Source organism: Corvus hawaiiensis, chromosome 16 (genome assembly GCF_020740725.1).
Source record: "Corvus hawaiiensis isolate bCorHaw1 chromosome 16, bCorHaw1.pri.cur, whole genome shotgun sequence".
In the NCBI taxonomy this organism is placed as follows: Eukaryota; Metazoa; Chordata; class Aves; order Passeriformes; family Corvidae; genus Corvus; species Corvus hawaiiensis.
The window spans coordinates 16384363-16403342 of NC_063228.1; the positions used below are offsets into that span (position 1 = coordinate 16384363).

The following is an 18980-nucleotide window of genomic DNA, read 5'->3' on the forward strand; positions in this document are numbered from 1 at the left end:
CAAAACTTCAGGAGGAAACACTCCGGAATGAGTGTTCCTCCCCTTTTCCTCCGTCAATGGACAAATGGGTCACAAGGAGTGAAAGTGGGAAAAAGAAACCAAACTGTTTATTAACACACAAACAAAATAGGATAGAACAGGATTAAAACAAAAAAAAAAACCACCTCAAAATACAACAAATTCCCGGAGAGGGAACAGACACGCGGGCTGCGACCAGCTGGGGCCACCCCGCGGGCCCACCGGGGCCGCCCCCGCAGGCTCTCCGGACCGGCGAGGAGGGAAGGGAGGCAGTGGGGGAAGGAAAGGGAATAAAGAACAAGAAAAAAAAAAACCAACAGAACCTTTTCCCAGCTAGCTGGAACACAAAGGAAACCAAAAAGCAGCCCAATGCTCCCGGCGCACTCCCTCCCGAGCCCCAGAGCCCCCGAGCCCTTGGGCCCCCGTTGAACTGCCCCACACTCGGCCCGTGGCTCCCGCCCCGGGTCCATCCTAAAGGCACAGCGTTCTCGGGCCTTGGACTAAAGCGGCTTCATAACGTCACCCCAGGACAGTGCCTGGCACTGGGTCAGTGTCAAACCGCGACATTACGCAAAATAGACAAGTGAATGTGGAATCCCTGGATTTTAACATTTTCCCTTCTCATAAAAGCATACAACCACAGAATGTTTTGGGTTGAAAGGGACCTTAAAGATCATCTAGTTCCAAGCCCCCGGTATCATAAATAATGCCTAACAGCTCCAACTCCCTAAAGTCCCAGGACTGACTGCAGTAGTGCAGTTACTCACAGCCCATTTCCTCCCTTCTTCTAAGGGCTTGACCTCACACACCAAGAGCAAAACAAAGTCACATGACTCGGTGCTTCCTATTCCGATATAAGGGATTAACAATAGCAGTCTGTCCTTCTATTTAAATCCTCTTACCTGGGATGGGAAAGAACTGCTTTAGCAACACAAAGCTCCTTCATTATTGTTTGCCAGAATAAACAACTTCAGACCCTTTTAAGAAGAAATAAATCATGAATGAAATGTACTAGCTTGTAAGTAATGTAAGAGGAAAATACAGAACATTCACTATATTGGTGGCTTTTACATCTAGGATCTTTGGAAAAGTATTTCCATGTTATAATTTGCAATGATCATGCACATTAGATGCAAACTTAAAAGCATTTTAACATAAACCTAAAGTATTAACTTTGTCCTTCTGCTGGATAGTTCTGCATTGCGTGCTCTGTTTCTAGTAAAAATGCAATTTGTTATTCATACCTTAAAATACACAGTATGTGGGACAAATCCAAGGTAATGTTCTTGCCTGGCCTAGAAAACCATGGCAACAAACACTGAAAGATTATCTGCATTTTGTAGCTGTGCAGGTCTGTAAAAGCAGAATAGTGGGGAGGGGCTGTGATCAAAACTGAACAAATGGAAGTTCAAGTGTCTTTTGACGTCTCACCCTAGCCCCTGCCTCTCAGCTCTTGTCCAAGTCCTTTTCAGTCAGCCTTTCTCTCACAAACATTTAGACACATGAGCAATTTCACAAATAGAGGCAATAGGGCTATTCAAGCATGGAAAGTTATTTACATAGAGGGAACGGAAACCTTCAACTGGACAGCTGAACATAATTCCACATCTCTCTAGTTCACATCTCATGGCAAAGCACCATGGAAATACTTGGTAGTGGAAATGCAGAATCCATCATTTCCTAACAGTATTGTTGAATTTCGTTGTGGCCAAACCAAGGAGCAAAAATAAGCCGTATGATCTTGTGATAGATTATAACGAAACTGAAAAACACTCTCTAAAAAAAACCCCGAACAGTTAAGATGTTTAAATGCAAAGCTTGACACTACAAACTTTTTTTAAAAAACAAATTCCATTTAGAGCAGTCCACTTGGTTACTCACAAATACACTTTGAAGTATATTCACAGGTGATGATACAGTGCTCAAGACACGTTCCAGTTCTACCATCATAGATAATTACTTGCACCACACTCTACGGGAGCCCAATTTTCCAGAATTTAGACACCATCATGAGGTTTAAACAGTTCTGACTTTATTTCTAAGCTTACAAAGATTTTCCTCAGAAGAGGACTAAGGCATCCTTTCCTGCAATGAGAGTTACAAAGATGCAAAAAAGAGGATGATCTAACATTCCTTCCACAAACACGTTACAAAGGAAAAAGTATCTCACACGGTATCAGTTGTAAGATTTTTACAAATTATCTTGCTTAGCAGTTAACGTGAAGTCACCACGTAAAAGTACCAGTCAACATCAAGGAGCCCCCGCTGTGAAAAGAAGGACGCCCGGCAGCAAACCCTAGTCCAGCAAAGGGCCTCACGGGGGACGGCTGTTCCCAGATGCAGCCCAGGAATAGCCCCAAATGCTCCACAGAAAGCGGCCCCACGGCTTTCCCCGGGTTCCCGGCGAAGGGAGCGAGAGCCAGCAGTACTACGGCTCCGATACGGTGCCGCCAGGCAGCGAGCCCGGCCCAGCGGCCCCGCTCTGCGCTCAGCGGGCGGAGCCCCGAGCCGGGGAGCCCCGAGCGCGGCGGAGCCGCAGCCACAGCGCCCCCGCCCGGCGGCCACAAATACTGCGCCACATGCCAATCACCCGCCCCCTGACCAATGGCATCCCGGACCCCCGCCGAAGGGCTCGGCTAGAGGGCTCTCAATTGGTGTTTCTTTCAGCCAATCAACAGCCAGATCTCGGGGGCTCGCCCCGCCCCCGGCGGACACGCGCTGCCGCCTCTTCCTCTGCGCGGAGCTTTCGTCACGCGCCCCGCGCCGCGCTTTGTTTGGCTCGCGCTGGGCTGCGGCCCCGCCCCCGCCTCGCTCCCGCTCGCCGCCGGCCAATGGGGCGCGTTGCTTGGGGGGCGGGGATCGCCGGCGCTCTCAGCTGGGCCCGCGCGCGCCGGCCCCGCCCCCGGCCCGGGCAGGGCGAGGAGGAACCGGAACCGCCGCGGCCCCAGCCCCGGCCCGAGCCCAGCCGAGCCTGGCGGCGCTGGGACCGCGGCTGGGTTTCGGAGCAGCCCGGGGAAGAGGTCGGCCCCACTGCCGGGAGCGGGGCTGCCGCCGCCAGCAAAACTGGGAGGGCCGCTGGGCTCCGCGCCGGCCGCTTCCCGAGCTGGCGGGTCTGGGCACAGCCCGGGGGTGCCTGGGGCTGCGGGTGCCGGAGCAGCCGAGGCAGCCGCCGGCGAGGGAGCCGGAACGCGGAGGCTGCGTGACGGCATTGATGCAGCAGGTGAGGCAGGGGTGGGGGATGGAGCCTGCGGGGCGGGACGCACCTGGCCCCGGGGAGACTGGCTCGGCCCCGCTCTCCCGTCCGGGCCGGCCGCACTTGGGGAACGCGTCTCTGCGGCTCTTACGGAAGGCAGCGGAGGGACGGCCATGAGGGTGTGCACGACCAAAGCAGCGAGGCTGAAGAGATTTTCACTTTGGGAGAAAAAGGGAAAGGAAGAACATGGTGAAAACGAAAGGCAAAAGCAGCTGTAACGGGGGAAACTGCACGTAGGACTTAGGCAGAATGCTAGAAGGAGCCAGCAGTTGAGAAGTGGAGCAGATCCTGGGGTGTGCTACTCGGCTCCTGTAAGGAGCTTTCCCCAAGGAGTGTCTCTTTGTTTCCCCCTCGCTAATTGTTGGGGGATGTCAGTGGGTGGGTGCATCATTTAATTTGGAGTAATAAAACCAAGCTTGAAATTATTTAAGCTTTGCTTACACGAAGTTTTTGAGCACACACTGTCAGAATTTGAAGATTTCTGTCCTCGAAATAACTAGAAACTGTAGGGTTTGGTGTGTGAAGAACCAGTCTGTAACTAAGGACCTGTCAGGTGAATAAATAACTAATTTCAGTGTGCGTTTAGATCCACAGTTCAGGTCAGTTTATTGAGCATTTTCAAAGACTGAAACATTCCCCAACACAATTCTGGATGGGTTCAGGGGTTTAGGTGAAAATTAGAGGGAAAAATATAATTTTAATAGTGGGAATAGAACACATAAGCAGTAACCTCATGAGTTTGTATGCCTTATCATGTTGATGCATCTCCTTTATTTTGAACCTCATTATCCTGGTGTCAGCCTAATCTATAGTCATTCCAATGTTTGTGATATTCAGAATTTCCTCCTCTTGTTGGTTATCTTTTCCCTAGATGGAAGTTGGATGATGGCTCCTGCCATGCTGACAAGGCAGCTGCATCCCAAGTGCTGCTCATTGCTGGGTGCTCTAACTGGTTCTTTCTTGGAAGTTGACTTCTTTTAGATATGCTGTCAGTAATATTTTTACACTCTTTAAGAAAAACTAAAACAGTTGTTGGGTTTTAACAGGTAATGTGATTTGATGCCTTAAGCTTGTGTTCATATCTGGCATTTTGTTCCAAGTATTTGAAAAAAACCTTCAGAATTGAGAGGATTTGTGAAGTCAGCACAGGAAGTGGTCATCAATGTCAGGTTCAAAAGTTGACAGATGCCTTCGAAAGCCCAGGGATGCTCCCTTGGCACACAGGGGTTCAGGGCTGCCCTGCTTGGCCAAGGTCTCTGCATGGCCGGGAGCAACGAAGCGATGGTTCACAACCGCTGCAGGTGCCTCCGGAGTTTACTGCCCTCCAAATTTAAAAAAAAAAAAAAAAAAAAAGAGAGAGAGAGCGAAAAGAAAAAAAAAATGGGGTGGCATTAATTCTCCCCCAGCAGAGGCGGCGGCCAGGGGTGCCGGCTTGGGGAGCCGGTCCCTGCCCGTTCCCGGTGGCAGCCCAGACCCGGCCCACGGTGGTGCCGTCGGCGGGGTCGGGGCTGCCCGGCGGGAAGGAGCGCGGGGAGGTGCGGGGTGGGGGCGGAGGGGAGCGGGAACCTCGGGAGCCTCGGCCAGTCCCAGCCCCAGACACACACACAGAGGAGGAGAAGCCGCCGCCGCATCCAGGAGCATGGATCCCCCCCCCGCGGCGGGCCGGGCCGCGGCTCCGCGGTGAGGAGAGAGGAGAGCCCCGGGCCCGGGACCCGCGGAGGGGTGGGATGGGATGGGATGGGGGAGCAGCGCTTCCCCGCTCCGTTCTGCTCCGCCGGCCCAGCGGCTGCCGCTCCTCCGGCGCTGGCGAGCGCTGCCACACGCCCGAGTTTGGCCGGGCGATTTCTCGGCCAAAGGCGGCTCGGAGCCCTTCGGGACGGAGACGGGGGGCTACCGGGGGGCCCCGGCTGCCGTTTGGGCCGGTTTGGGGGGGGTTGTGGCGGGGCTTTCCCCCTCCCGCCCTCGGCACAGGTTGTTGGGTCGGGACAGCAAACGAAAGGGGATTTAGTAACAAACAACGGCGGCCATGTTGAGAGGAATTTCTGCAGCTAAACTTCTCCCCTCTCAGCCCAGGGGTTTCTCTGCCTCCCCGGGGGGCTCCCCGGCCTGACTGTGTGCCCGCTCTTTTCTCCCTCTCCTCCCCCGCAGGATGACAGTGAAACTGGGAGAGAGCAGCGGGGAGGAAGGGGTGAAAAAGCTGGGCAAGAGAGCAGGAGGAGATGAGGAGTCCCTGGAAGAAGAAGGGGCAGGAGGAGGAGGAGAGGCAGCTCCAGGCAGCAGCAGCACAAAGAAAGAAGAGAAGATCATTAACAGCAACACTACCAGCAGCCCTACACCGAACCCCAACTTGTCACCGGCCCCGGCCTCTCTCCAGCCCTCCCAGAGCCAGGACCAGCATCATTTTCTCAGGTCCAGCGTCAGACCTCAGAGCAAGAGACTGAAGAAGGATTCCCAGGCATCCTCCTCTGTTGGCAGCAGCACTGCCGGAAAAGGCAAAGGTACTGTGTTTTGACACCCTAAAAACATGCAGACAAGGGGGATGGCAAAGAGGGGAGGCACCTGTGGGGCTGTGGGTTGTCATTCTCCTTCTGTAGATGCCATCTTTTGTTTGGTTTTGGGGTGGTGTTTTGGGGCTTGTTTCTCATGGCTGAAATCTTCTTTGTGTCCCAAGGCTTCAGCTTCTCTGCTGCCCACTGTCCTCTCTGCACTTCCAGAAATGGGGGGTCTGGATGTTTATGTGGAGAAGGAAAAATTCTACATTATGAGGCAAATCTTTAATGTCTTTATTTCATCTCTCTGGAGTTTTGGGAAATTCCTGTATTTTGATTAGGAAATCATACTCTAGCTAGCTGTGTAATCAGGGGGCTGCACTCTGAATTCTGTTCTTGGATAATAACAAGATACTGACTGGGTGCTAGTTAGCAAAGGAAAAAAAAAAACAACCCACAAGACATTGGTGATTTTCCCCAATTATTTCTATGATCCAAATAACTGTTTTGGAAACAGCAATGAAATACACATATTGACGTATTTGTTTCTAAGGTTTTGCAAGCCCTGTTTTACTGTTTCGGACCAGTTTGGGCATTTCTGTGTGATTTGAGTTTTTATTAAGATTAGTTTGTATCTGAAAGTCTGTAGGTGCAGACATACACACACCTGCTTTTTCACTTTAGCATTGGAGACAAGAATTAGTTGGGGTTTTTTTTTTTTTTTTTTGAGCTGTTTCTACCTTGAATGGCTGGAAGGCAGCAGGGATATTTGAATATTTTGGTGCCATTGTGTGTGCTCAGCAGTGACTAGATGACATCTTAGCACTGCATTTGAGCTGTACTTGAGCCTAATTTTGGATATCATGTGCTAAAGTACTCAAGTGTTATTTTCTATGAATTTTTCAGAAAAACAGCACTGAAAAGATTGCATCAACTTTTAAAATGATAAAATTTACTCTCGTCTGCTAAATTGAACTATAGTTCCATGTAGCATGAATGTGTCTTGGAGGTTACCACACTCTTGTCCGTCACAGGGGTGTGCACGTGCTGGGCATTAAGTAAACACTGTAGTTATGATAGTTTTGTGTTGCAGTAATAAAGGAGTGCAAACTGGGATGTTTTAGTTATTGTCATATCAGAAAAAAGTTCTTGAACTCAGTTGCTTGGCAGTTGGTATAATTGACAAAGTATTTCTAAATACTTTAGTAAGCCCTCTTTAATATCTTGAATGTTAAATGAAAACTCTGTGTGGTGGTAGAGGACAGAACAGAAAGGCCTACCTAATTTCTCTTCCAGTTGCATGAAACCAAATAAACAAACAAATGAAATACCCAGGAGTGTTTAGCTACGTATAATTAATTCCAGGATTGTAAATAGTATTAGATGCGAGGAGGTGTTTCTTTGAAATACGTCTTGTACGTGATTTGCAAGTTGAGTATGTCCATTTGAAATTATTCCATTGATTTGGAAATGGATACACGTGTGAACAAATACATACATTTGTGCAAGTGTATATTCATGTTGGTGTATTTGTACATAAACATTTATTTCCAATTCTAGAACAGCAGAATGATTTTTAACTAAGAGTATCAACAAAATAGGAAAAGAAGTTTCATTCATTTTTGCAATTCAGATTCCAAAGCGACCTTAAGAAAATTACATACAGAACAGAAAATATTATCTCAGTAACCAGTCATGGATAATGTTTGCAGTCACTGTACCATGTTGTCAGATTTGGGAGAACTTCTTAAATTCATTGGCAGTGACAGTGGTAGAATTATGACTGTGCTTTCACTTTTTCAATTTTAAGACCAGCCACAGCTCTGCCTGACCAGATTTGGTGTGAATGTGTCCGATTGATTGAATTCTCTGATATGGTTGAGATTATAATTGTCAGATTTTGGAGAACAGAGCCATGGAGCAGGATCCTTTCTAATTTGAGTTCTTTATGTTCAGAGATGCATAATGAGAGGTTTTCCAGGCTTGTCTAAATTCTCCCCAGTGGAATGCCTTGTGATCAGAATTCATAGTGCTCTGTGTTCTGAGCGAAATGTCTCACAGAGCCAGCTTCTGATAGGGAATGAATGGAAGGGTGGAGATGGCTAATAAAGATTGGACTTAAATCCTTCCATCAGCTGTCCCACTACCTTTCTCCTCCCTCTGTAAGTATAAACATGATGAAAAGCTGGAGTGCATGTACTTTACATGAGCTCTGAAACCTGGAAGCTTTTGCATTGTTTATGTCAAAGTCAAGGTGATGGCTGTAGAAGTAACTCTGACAGTGGCCAGCTGGAGTGACCAGACCATGCTTATGCTTGGTCCAGTGAAACCAGAAACTTGTTTTTGTCATAGGCATTCAATAATGCTGTGTAACCGTTAACATTTTATTGAAGTGATTCTACTTCTAGAACCTCTGTATTCTGAAGGGAAAACACTTGCTAATTTTTAAGGAGTGTGATCAATGCACATACTTTCTTTCAAATTGTAGTTGCTCAGCAGGCATTGGTTTGTCTTCAAAAAAGTTTTGAAAATAGTAATTTTTTTCTGTGTGTTTCTGTATTTTTTTCTTGTGGTTACCTTTTTTACTTTTGGCATTCATGCTTTTAGGGTCCTTAATTTTAGCAGATAAATAATTGATAAACTTGGCTGTAAACTATAAAAAGAGTTTGCCCACTCAGCAGCTGGTGACTTTTCAACTTTATCTTATTGAGGCTCACAAAAGCTTGCTCATAATAATTTCCAAGTTCTGCCTTGTAGAGTGTGTAAACATGTTGCTAATAGTCAGATTGCCTTGACGTACTTTTTAATTGCACCTTTGAATCCTGTCTCTTTCCTTTTGTGTACTGAGGTGCACTTTTGAGTTTAAGGCAAAAATTTCATAGGAATTACAAGGAAGTAGTACAGCAAAATAAAGTTTGGAAACTATTTCAGTTCAGTAGCCAATCCATTTGGAATTGCAGGAAAGTTTCTCAAATTTCCTGCACAAATATCTAAATCTCTGCATTTTTAAAGAATTATTATCATATTCTTTTCAGCTGTTTCATCTTTTAATTATATTTTCAAGGCCGTAATCTATGCCTCAACTGGTGCATGACTTTTGAAGCATGAAGGCTTGGAAGGAAGTCTTTAAGTAACTTGCATGAAACCATAGCAGGAGCTTGAAGAACTAGTGGTGTGGAGGCAGTTTATTTTGGGAGTTTATATGCAGGGAGGTTTGTTGAGGGAGGAGATGCAGACCAAGTTAAGGTTGCTGAAAAAGAGGGATTTCTGAGAGTTTGTGTCTCAAACACCAACATGCCACATGGTTGCTGAGCACGGGTGTTAAGGTGTGTTTTGGGGCTTTGGTCCGTGAAGCCAGAGTGGATGGAATATGTATGTATGTGTATGTTGTGACCACGTTGGTAAAAGGCAGTGTGGAATACATTGCCATCATATGCTGTAGATGTAGCTTAAGCTAGAGTAGAGTATTGCCATTTCCGTGTTTTTATCCACTTTCTGAATGCAGAATGAAGTCAGGAGGAATAGCCTAATGGTGATGAGCTGAAGCTTGAAGATGTCTTTCATGTTGTTGTTCTGGATTTATTCCTAAAATGTGTAGAATGGCTCAAACAAGTATTTGGGTTTCTTTTGCAGTAATAAGAAGTTCTTTTTTGAAAAAGGATTTATTCAGCTGAAAGCTTAGTTGAATTAAAGCGTTCCATCTTTTGGCATGGTATAGAACTTGCTAAAAAGCAGTCTAGTTTGTTTCAGCGTGTCAAAGTTTCATGTTTGGTAACATACAGGTTAAATCAGCTACTGTCTCCTCCTATAGAGAGGAGGTAGATACCAATACACTTGATGTATGTACTTACAGTGTGTTTTATTGTATCTTCCTGAGTTCATATGTTGCAGAATATATTGTATACAACCTTCATTTGAGATGTTACTCCTGCAACATTATTTCTCTAGGACATGAACCACTGTTCACTAACTACTGGCACAGTCCCTTGTTCTGACATTATCCTTAATTTTATCCATCTCACTTGCACTTGGTACCTCTCCTTCCATCCTACCCTGACATGCTTTCATTCATTCTTTGCTGTCCCGTTTACCTCAGTTCTCCCTCCCTCCCTTTGGAAGTCGCTGAGGACCAGGACTCCACAATATCTCATCCCATACTGCAAGAGGAGGATTTTCTCCTCCTGTGCAGTAGGTGCTGAACTCTGACAGGGACCTGCCTGCAAGGCTGCACAGCCGTAGGGTTAAGTGGAACTTCAGCATGAACTTTATGGGTGTTTTCTTAGGGAAGAGCATGAGAATAGTGATTTATGGGAGATGTGACCAAATGTGTAAGAAACCATGGGGGGTTTCTATAGCTCTTCTTGGTTAGCTCAGCTGGTGCTGCCTTTGATACATTGTATAATAAACATATCCTGTCCATAGAGAAGCAAGCCTTCAGCATAGGTTTGTTAGGAGGCTCTGGTTGATAATTGACACTGTGTATGCTTTAAACACATTCAGCTACCTCTAATTTTCTAACTAGTAAGAGTTAGAAGAAGGTAGGCTGTCATTGTCCATGTAGGATAGTTACCAGCTGAGCCTGAGATTAGCTGAGTTGGTGAGAGCATGATGCTAAGAATGCCAAGGTCGCAGGTTCAGTTCCTATATCGGCCAGTCAGGTAAGAGTTGGACTCCATAATCCTTGTGGGTCCCTTCCAATTCAGAATATTCTGTGTTTCTGTTTCAAACTTTGGATGTTAATTCACAGCAAGAACACTGTGTGGCATAACCATGCAATAAGACATAAGCTGTTCTAAACTTGCCATTTGCAGGAGTCCATGCTGTGTCCTGTGGAGGCATACAGAGTAGAAACTTCCTTTCCAGTTATAAAGTTAGCACTCAAAATGAAGTGTTGACTTGCAGGGAATTTGTCTTTTACAAGTTGGCATTTGTATCCCACAATTTGGGGAGTGAGTTAGTCCTAACACTCGGCATTTGAGCTGTGGCATGCAAGAGTGTGAATGCACCATCTTGTTTATAAAGGTATTTCCAAATGAATGTTCCACCTACGGTGACTGGTAACTCCAGAAGAAGTTGAGATGTTGTGAGCTAAGCCTGTAACCCAGCCTGTGTGTTGGGATACATGGGTGTAGTGAGAATTTACTCTGGGGATTCCAGCTTCCGTGTGTGTGTAATCTGTCACAGAAGATATGAATCAGCTGGCCTGTTGTAAGAGCTGTCAGTGGAAGTCTGAAAGGCAAACTCTGAGATGCTACCTAGAAGGAAGAATTTGTGGCTGTAGCCATGATGAGAGCCCAATACTATCAGTGTCTCAGTTATTTTATACGTGTGTTCCATTGTTTGTAATTTTCATATCAGATTCTTAAACTGCAGTCTTTAAATCTCTTTATATAAATTTTTGCAAATGTTTTATGTTTTGCTTAAAACTACAGAGACAGTTTTTTCCATGGGAATGTAGTTTGAGATGATATTATGTCAGACACAGATAAATGAAGTTTTAATGTGGTACATATACATGGGTGGAGAACACTGGATAAAAGGACTGAATAAGTTTCCCTGGAGCACTGGTGTTCTGACCCATGATTTTGTTGGGGGTTGCAGTTCAAATACTGAGTACAAAAACGTGAAGTCTTTGCAAACTGTGTATTGAAAGCTGAGGGGATATGCTGGGAACTTGCATATCCAAATGACTGCCTTGTACCTTGTACACAGGTGCTGGTGCTCTGGCACACCTGGAGCAAAGGGAAGGAGTTGCCATAGCTGTAATGGTGTGGATGTCCAGGTCACTGGCTGGGTGGTGCAAAATGAGTAGACAGTGGGAGAATGTCCAGCTTGTCTTTGTCTTGTCTTTTCTATAAATGACTTTACATCATTTTACAAGCGCCTGAGCAGGTTGTTAGAGTGAGCCCCAGCATTCTGCAGCAGTAATGGTATAGCTGGCCTCAGGGGAGCTTCTTGTTTTAATGCATTGATGAAGTTTTAAATCATCCATTATTGGGAATTAATCATAGAGTCGTCAATCATTAGTGAGGGGATGAAAGCTCGTTAACTGTTCGGTATGTAACAAGAATCTCATACAGTAAGATTGAGGTAATGAATTTACGGGGGGTAATTTAATGATGTATGACTATTTTTCCCTTTTATTCTGGTTTATAGTCTTATGTTTTAGAATACAGTACATTCCATTGCCATACCAAGGTTCAGTATACTCTAGATTGGATTGAGATAACCCAATGATAAATATTACCATGCACAGTAGTAAGAAAATTTATGCAAAGGAATGAGCAAACCCTTTTGTTCCTGGAAGAATTGGATGGCATGTAAGAGTTCTGTAGAGGTGACAGGATATTTAGATTTTTAGATCTTCATATACAATATTCTGAACAATTGTCTGGATGGTAATTTATAAAAGAGTTTAAAACAAAAAAGATTCTGATAAACTTCCCAGGACTACAGTTTGTGTGCATAAAGGAACAAAAGATCAATTATGAGCTACATGTCCTGTGTAGAAGTTGAGTCCATGGAGCCCTCAGCACATCAAATAGAACTCTTTAGTCCGTCTTTTGCCTGCAACTAAAATGTAAATGAAAGTGTACTGAACTTTAAATTGTAATAAGACCGTAAAATCTTCACTGACACTTTAGTTTCTTCTGCTTTTTAATAATGAAAGCTTTATGTGTTCCAAGTGTACTGAACAATCTTTAGAAAATCCTTGATAAGATCTGTTCGTCTGGCAGTTGACTTAGGATTTTACTTACTTGTGTAAGTATTAAAAAAAAAAAGAAAACAAACCCCACAGAAACCCCAAACAAAACCCAACCACCCAACACACAAGTGAAACCCCCAAATCCTGCATTCGTTGTTCCTCTGAAGGATTTCTCAGCAGTTAGGGATCTGTGATCAGAATAGTGACTCTGGACTGAAATCCTGTACCTGTCTTCTGATAAAGGACATCTTTTGTGTTGGGAACTGGTAGCAACAGGAGATTGGAGATTGAGTTTGGGGTTTGATGTGTTTGACTTTCCCCTTCTTGACCAAAGATGTGTATTTCATTACTGTGCAAATTGTGATATTCCAGTCTCACATTTGCAGAATAAAGAAGTGTCAGTTCTGTGTCTGTGTTGGGTAACTTCTGTTGAAGTGCTCAGGTTTTTTCTTGTGGTTACCTTTTATTAAAGGATTTACCTCAACAGTGCCAGAATTAAATGGCCTAAGTCTCAATTATTTTATCAGTGGCTGATGAAGACTTTAGGAAGTAAAGAAGCTGTTTATTTGAGAAGTTGTTTATAAGTGCATTTTCTTCTAGATGTCTAATGTTTTTTCATGTCTTTCCTTACATGCTTCCCTGTGGTGACAGTAATTTTCTTCAAGAGTCAAATAGTCATCCCTAGAAAGAAAAGAAACATTAACTCCAAAATGGTCACAATATCATATTTTATATCAAGTAACTATTTATTGTATGCAGGAAAAAAATGTACTTTCATGCACCTTGCTCTCTTCCAGGTTTGATTTCAAATATTCTCCATTACTTGAACAAACCAGTTTCTATAGGATTTGGAGAAATACGGTTTTGTTGCCCGAAGGAATTACCTTCAAATTGCAACTGACTTGTTAAGATTTACATACAAGTCCTTCAAAACTGTAAAGCATAGTGGACCTGTAACAGCAGATTCTTCTGATACGCTTTTTAAAAAATACTATTAGAATTATCAAAGTGGGATATCTGGGTTCTTGAATTAGATATATATGTACATATATATAAAATACTGGCTTTGTCAGGTAAAAAAACCTGCTTCATGTAGTTGAATTTGTAAAGATAACGGAACTTTTTAAGCCTAAATATGAAAGACAGAGTTATGCTGATATGTATAAAAATTAGGGAAACTGGTTGGAACTGCTGTAGTGTAGAAGCTGGGTGTATAAGCAAATAAACTACGGCAAGCCAGTATATCATGAGGTAAAACACAAGACATAAAGGCCTGGAGAAAAGGAAAGTGTACTGAGCATTCTTTATAACGAGCAATGAATGTTCAGTGTTGAAAGACTTCTGTTTTATTAAGTATATGTCTGCATCAATAAGGACAGTCAAATTGTAAATAATATTTTTAAATAAAGTTCAAGATAATTTATTTTGGAAATATAAGTTAATGGGAATGGTTACATTTTTATGGAAAAAAATGAGCGCATTTTGGGGAGTTGACCTCGGTTTCTGGATTAGCGCTCTGATATACAGTGTCATACCAAGCATGATGTTTTGTTTGTGGATTTTCCATCCTATTTTCTTCCTGGGTCCCTACTTGAGTAAACAGCGAATTCTCTCAGTTTTATCTGGCATTATTCTCATTTTAGTATTTCCAATCTTCATATCTTTTTCCGTGTTCTTTGGATGCTGATAACTGACAAAGGGACAATCAAAATTACACTTCTGTGTCTTTTTCTGAAAGCTGCAGCAGGGTTTGGGAAAGGAGAATGGGTTGAGACTTGCTGGCCTTTGGATAACTAGAGCTTTCCTAGATGGGCCATATCAGAGGTGGTGCTCTGAGGATCATACACTGCAGATGAGATTCTGGATGCTCATCCACTGTTGTGTGATGAACTGAAGTCGACATCTCTCAATCCTTCCCTTTCCACAGTTATTCTGGAGGCAGTAGGATCAGGACCAAAGACAAGGATGTGGCGTTCTATTTTCCCCAAAGACATCACTTTGGTCCATTGGTCAGCTCCCTGTTCAGCACTGCTCTGGAGTTCCCCCTGGCTGCAGGGCAGTGACTGCAGAGCTCACTAGTATATAACCATCAGAGAGGGTTGTCTGGTAGAGGCTGCTGTGGTACATTCCTGCTTATCTGTGTTACTTCTGGAAATACAAAACTAAGCCGTTGAAACCTTCCCCTTGTTTTTTGTGCTTTGAGATTTTATTTCTATAAAACAAACCTCATTATTTGCCCATTGTACTTCAAGTGAAAAAGGAGAAAATTCTGAGTTACTCCCTTAGCTCTATCCATGAATCCTCCTGTTGGTTTAATATTCACTCTGGTCATGGTTTTTTACAGCAGCAGATAATGGAGGGACTGCACCTGGTGGCACATCAGGAATTCCTCCCAGTAATCCTGCTGGGAATTCCAAGTCAGCAGCAAGGAACCTGGGCTCCTCAACAGGAGAGAAGGAGGAAGGGAAGAAGGTCCGACGGCAGTGGGAGTCATGGAGCACGGAGGACAAGAATACCTTCTTTGAAGGACTGTATGAGGTACATGTAGAAGAAAATAACAGACATAGATGGCTTTGGTTAGAGTCTGGATATTCCTAAAGAAGGTTGATTCAGGTGAGACTGGCAGGAGCAGAAGGCCACTTACACATGAGCATTTGTGGGGCCATACACTGTAAAACAGCTGTCAGTCAAAGCCACGTGTCAAAAGTGTCAAGTTTGTTGGGTTTTTTTCTCTAAATACACAGGAAATATTTCTGAGTTCTATTAATGAATGTTTATAATCATTTCAGTTGTTATTGAATTACGGTTCTGTTTCAAATGCAGAATAATTAAATAATGTCCCCATCTGAACTTTCAAAAGCAACACACTTGCTCTGTAGTAATACCAAAGAAAAGCTGCTCTGTTCTAATGACAATTGTGTTTAGTCTTCGGCCATGAAGAGGTTAGAGTCAGTTCAGTCCTAGGGCTGAGAGACAAGAAAAGGTACATCATCTTATCTTCTGTCTCTTACAAAGTATATGATGGATTCCTGCTTGTCCTGTTCCTGTGATTATTTCAACAGCATTTCTGTTTAGAAAATGCATGCCAAAGGTAAAAACAAAAGCAGTGATGGGGAGTTTTCTCTGCATACATGCATCTTTTTGAATAACTGTTTTTTCATCATAGGCATGATATCACATACATATATTTTGTGGACAAAATGAATACTTAAACAGTGTTTTCTTTTTTAAATTCCTCTGAATTGCAGTAATATTCCTGGGAATCAAGTAATTTTTAAGTCACTTCACTGATTTTTTTTTTTTTGAATACTGAGGAAAAATTTTAAAAATTTGCTTTAAGGTGGATCTGAAACTCAGTTTGTTTAGTCCCTCCTTCCATCCATTTTGTGGCACTGCCTTTCAGAAGAGGTTTTCCTACTTTGTATTTAAATCAGTCCCAACCTTTTCTGAATACAAAAATTTTGTGATAGCAGGAGTTAATGTGTATAAAATCAAATCCTTTGAAACTCAAATTTTGTACTCCTAGTAACAGTAATATGAAATGCACTGTAAATAAAAGTGCAGCTGGTAAATATAATATGTTTTTCATTCACTCTAGTGAGAAATGGTGGGGGAAATGCAGAGAAAAGTAAAGAATGCTGAGGGAGAAAATCAGTGTTTTTAGTTCTGCTACTTAACACAGTTGTAAGTACAGATGGGTGGTTTTTTCTGATTTGCTAGCAACTTACTGTTTTTATTTTGAAACAGGTAAAGAAATTGGAAAGTAATTAATTTGGCATCTATATTGCATTTTATATAAAGCAAAGGAAACCAGTGTTCTGTTTATGGCCACTGAAATCCAATTTCCCACAAAGAATTCCAAAGTCCCTGACATTGTTTGACTTGAATTATGACAAGATCCAAGTTTGGGTTTGAGTATTTCAATTTGCTTTATTTTTTCTTCAGCATGGGAAGGACTTTGAAGCTATCCAGAACAACATTGCCCTGAAATACAAGAAAAAAGGCAAACCAGCAAGCATGGTGAAGAACAAGGAGCAGGTCCGGCACTTCTACTACCGCACCTGGCACAAGATCTCCAAGTACATTGACTTTGACAATGGTTAGTATGCACCAAAGTGGGCTTGGTGCAAGGGTTGGAGTCCTGCCTTTTAGAGGTGAGGAAATAAATACTGAGGAGGAAGTAAATACTGAACGTAGTCGTAGAACCACAGGATGGTTTGGGTTACAAGGGACCTCAAAGACCATCCCAGTCCATCCCCTGCTATGGGCAAGGACACCTTTCACTAGACCAGGTTGCTTAATGCCCTGTCCAGCCTGGCTGTGGAGACCTTCAGGAGTGGGGAGTCCACCATGTCTCACTTCTTAGTTTTGTTAGCATGGCCCTACCAAGGTTTGTGTTTCATGAAAAATACTTTTCAAAACCTGGTATTTGTATCACTACTATTCTGTGAATTCACCACACCATAATAAATGTAGGTCCTGCTGTTACTACTGGGGAAAAGCCAGGTTCAAGGAAATGTTTTTGTGTTCTCGGGAACACACCTTCAAGGAGAACTGCCTAAACATTAGTCAGGCATGGCTTCATCAAGCAAACTTCAAGTGACCCAGCACCACTTGGCAATTCTTGGGGAAGGCAGAAATAAATAAACAGTGCAATACAAGTGTAAATGGTGACATATTTGCTCCCACTTTAAAGAAGTTTGAATTTGTACCATTGGTTCAATAACTTAGCTTTCCCAGTGTCATATTCCCCTTCCCATTCTTTTCCCTCCTTCTGCAACTGGTTTAATGAAAAAGAAATTGGGAAGTCAGATAACTGCTGGTGGTGTCTTGTAACAGTAATAGTAACATATGAGAATTGAAAATGGATTTTTATCAAATCCATACTAATTAGGAATGGGGAGAGAGGCTTCAAGTTAGTCTGTGGGTGGCATAATCTGAATAACAGGCTAAAGAAATGTATTTCAGAGTGACCAGAATTTACTAAGATTCAGTTCTTTTGATTTTAAGGTGTCAAAAATGTCAGTTCTCACATTAGCTTGCTGATTCATAGTCTCCAGAGTTTTCTGGTCCTTCTGATGGTGTATTCTAAGATGCATAAATCATGGCAGTTTGTGGTGGTTGAATTTTTTGGTTTTCTGAAGAACTCTAAAATATCAGCAAGAGTTTGAATAGTAAATTCATCTACACAGTTTGTGGCCTCTCAAGTTAAAAATAACTCATCAGGGAGAAATGGATGTGGAAAGAAGTTAAAGGAATGCAAAGCTAGTGCACAATACAGTCTCTTTATCACAGAAATCAACTAGGATGGAAAAGACCTTTGAGATCATAGAGTCCAACCTATCACCACCTTTGTCAACTAGACCATGGCACCCAGTGCCACATCCAGTCTTTTCTTGAACACCTCCAGGGATGGTGACTCCTCCACCTCCCTGGGCAGCCCATTCCAATGCTCAATTACTCTTTCTGTGAAGAACTTCTTCCTAATGTCCATCCTAGACCTCCCCGACCCAGCAGTAGGGCTGTGTCATCTCATTCTGTGCCTGGTTGCCTCAGAGAAGAGATTGACCCCTGCCTGGCTGCACCCTCCTGTCAGGGAGTTTAGAGAGTGATATGGTCTCCCCTGAGCCTCCTTCTCTCCAGGCTAAACAATCCCAGCCAGCTCCCTCAGCTGCTCCTCACAGGACTTGTGCTCCAGACCCTTCATCAGCCTTGTTGCCCTTTTCTGAACACATTGGAACATCTCAACGTCCTTCCTAAATTGAGGGGCCCAGAACTGGACACAGCACTTGAGGTGTGGCCCAACCAGTGCCAAGTACAGGGGAAGAGTCACTGTCCTGGTCCTGTTGGCCACGCTATTCCTGCTCCAGGCTAGATGCCATTGGCCTTCTTGGCCATGTGGACGCACTGCTGGCTCATGTTTAGTCAGCTGTCAACCAGCACCCCCAGCTTCCTTTCTGCTTGGCCACTGCTCAGCCACTCTGTCCCCAGCCTGTAGTGCTGCAGGGTGTTGTGACCAAAGTGCAGGACCCAGCACTTGGTCTTGTTAAACCTCATTAAAAATTAAAAATAATGAGTTATTAAGAGTAACTCATTAAGGGGAAATGGATATGGCTAGAAAGAAGCTGAAGGAATGCAAAGCTACTGTATGATACAATCTCTTTATGAACTTGTCTGTTCCTGAGCTTAGGTTACCTAAAGGAGGACTTGAGTATCTAAACCACCTGGCATAAGGTGTATTTGTGAGTTCGTTTTTTCAAAACAAGGCAGCACTTTAAGCTGAAGCCATTAGTATTTTATTTAAAAACCAGTGTTGCAGCAAACACATTTTATGGAAGAATTTTTAATATAAAAAGATGTCACAGAAGAAGTTAAATGTGTTTTTTGGATAACAAAAAGTTACGTATCTATATATGTGTGGTCTAGAATCTCATTGTCTGATGGAATTTAACAATCAGTGTAGTAGTTTGATTAGCTTTAGTATTGGTAGAAATATGTGTGCTTGGATTTTGAG

The 18980-nt window shown here is 43.5% G+C and overlaps 1 protein-coding gene across 3 annotated transcripts in view; it reads left to right on the top strand.

The window, feature by feature from the left end:
- Positions 1-2922: 2922 nt before the first annotated feature.
- The window catches only part of CRAMP1 (cramped chromatin regulator homolog 1), a 53251-nt gene continuing 37193 nt past the window's right edge, over positions 2923-18980 (top strand). The window contains exons 1-4 of one of the 3 annotated variants that reach the window (XM_048320582.1): positions 2923-3238; positions 5420-5769; positions 14811-15004; positions 16412-16565. In XM_048320582.1, coding sequence (XP_048176539.1) covers positions 5421-5769; positions 14811-15004; positions 16412-16565 — 697 coding nt within the window. In that variant the 5' untranslated portion in view covers positions 2923-3238; position 5420. Of the gene's footprint in view, positions 3239-4869; positions 4952-5419; positions 5770-14810; positions 15005-16411; positions 16566-18980 lie in introns of those variants that run through there. The other 2 variants (XM_048320580.1, XM_048320581.1) reach the window with 2 other exon arrangements.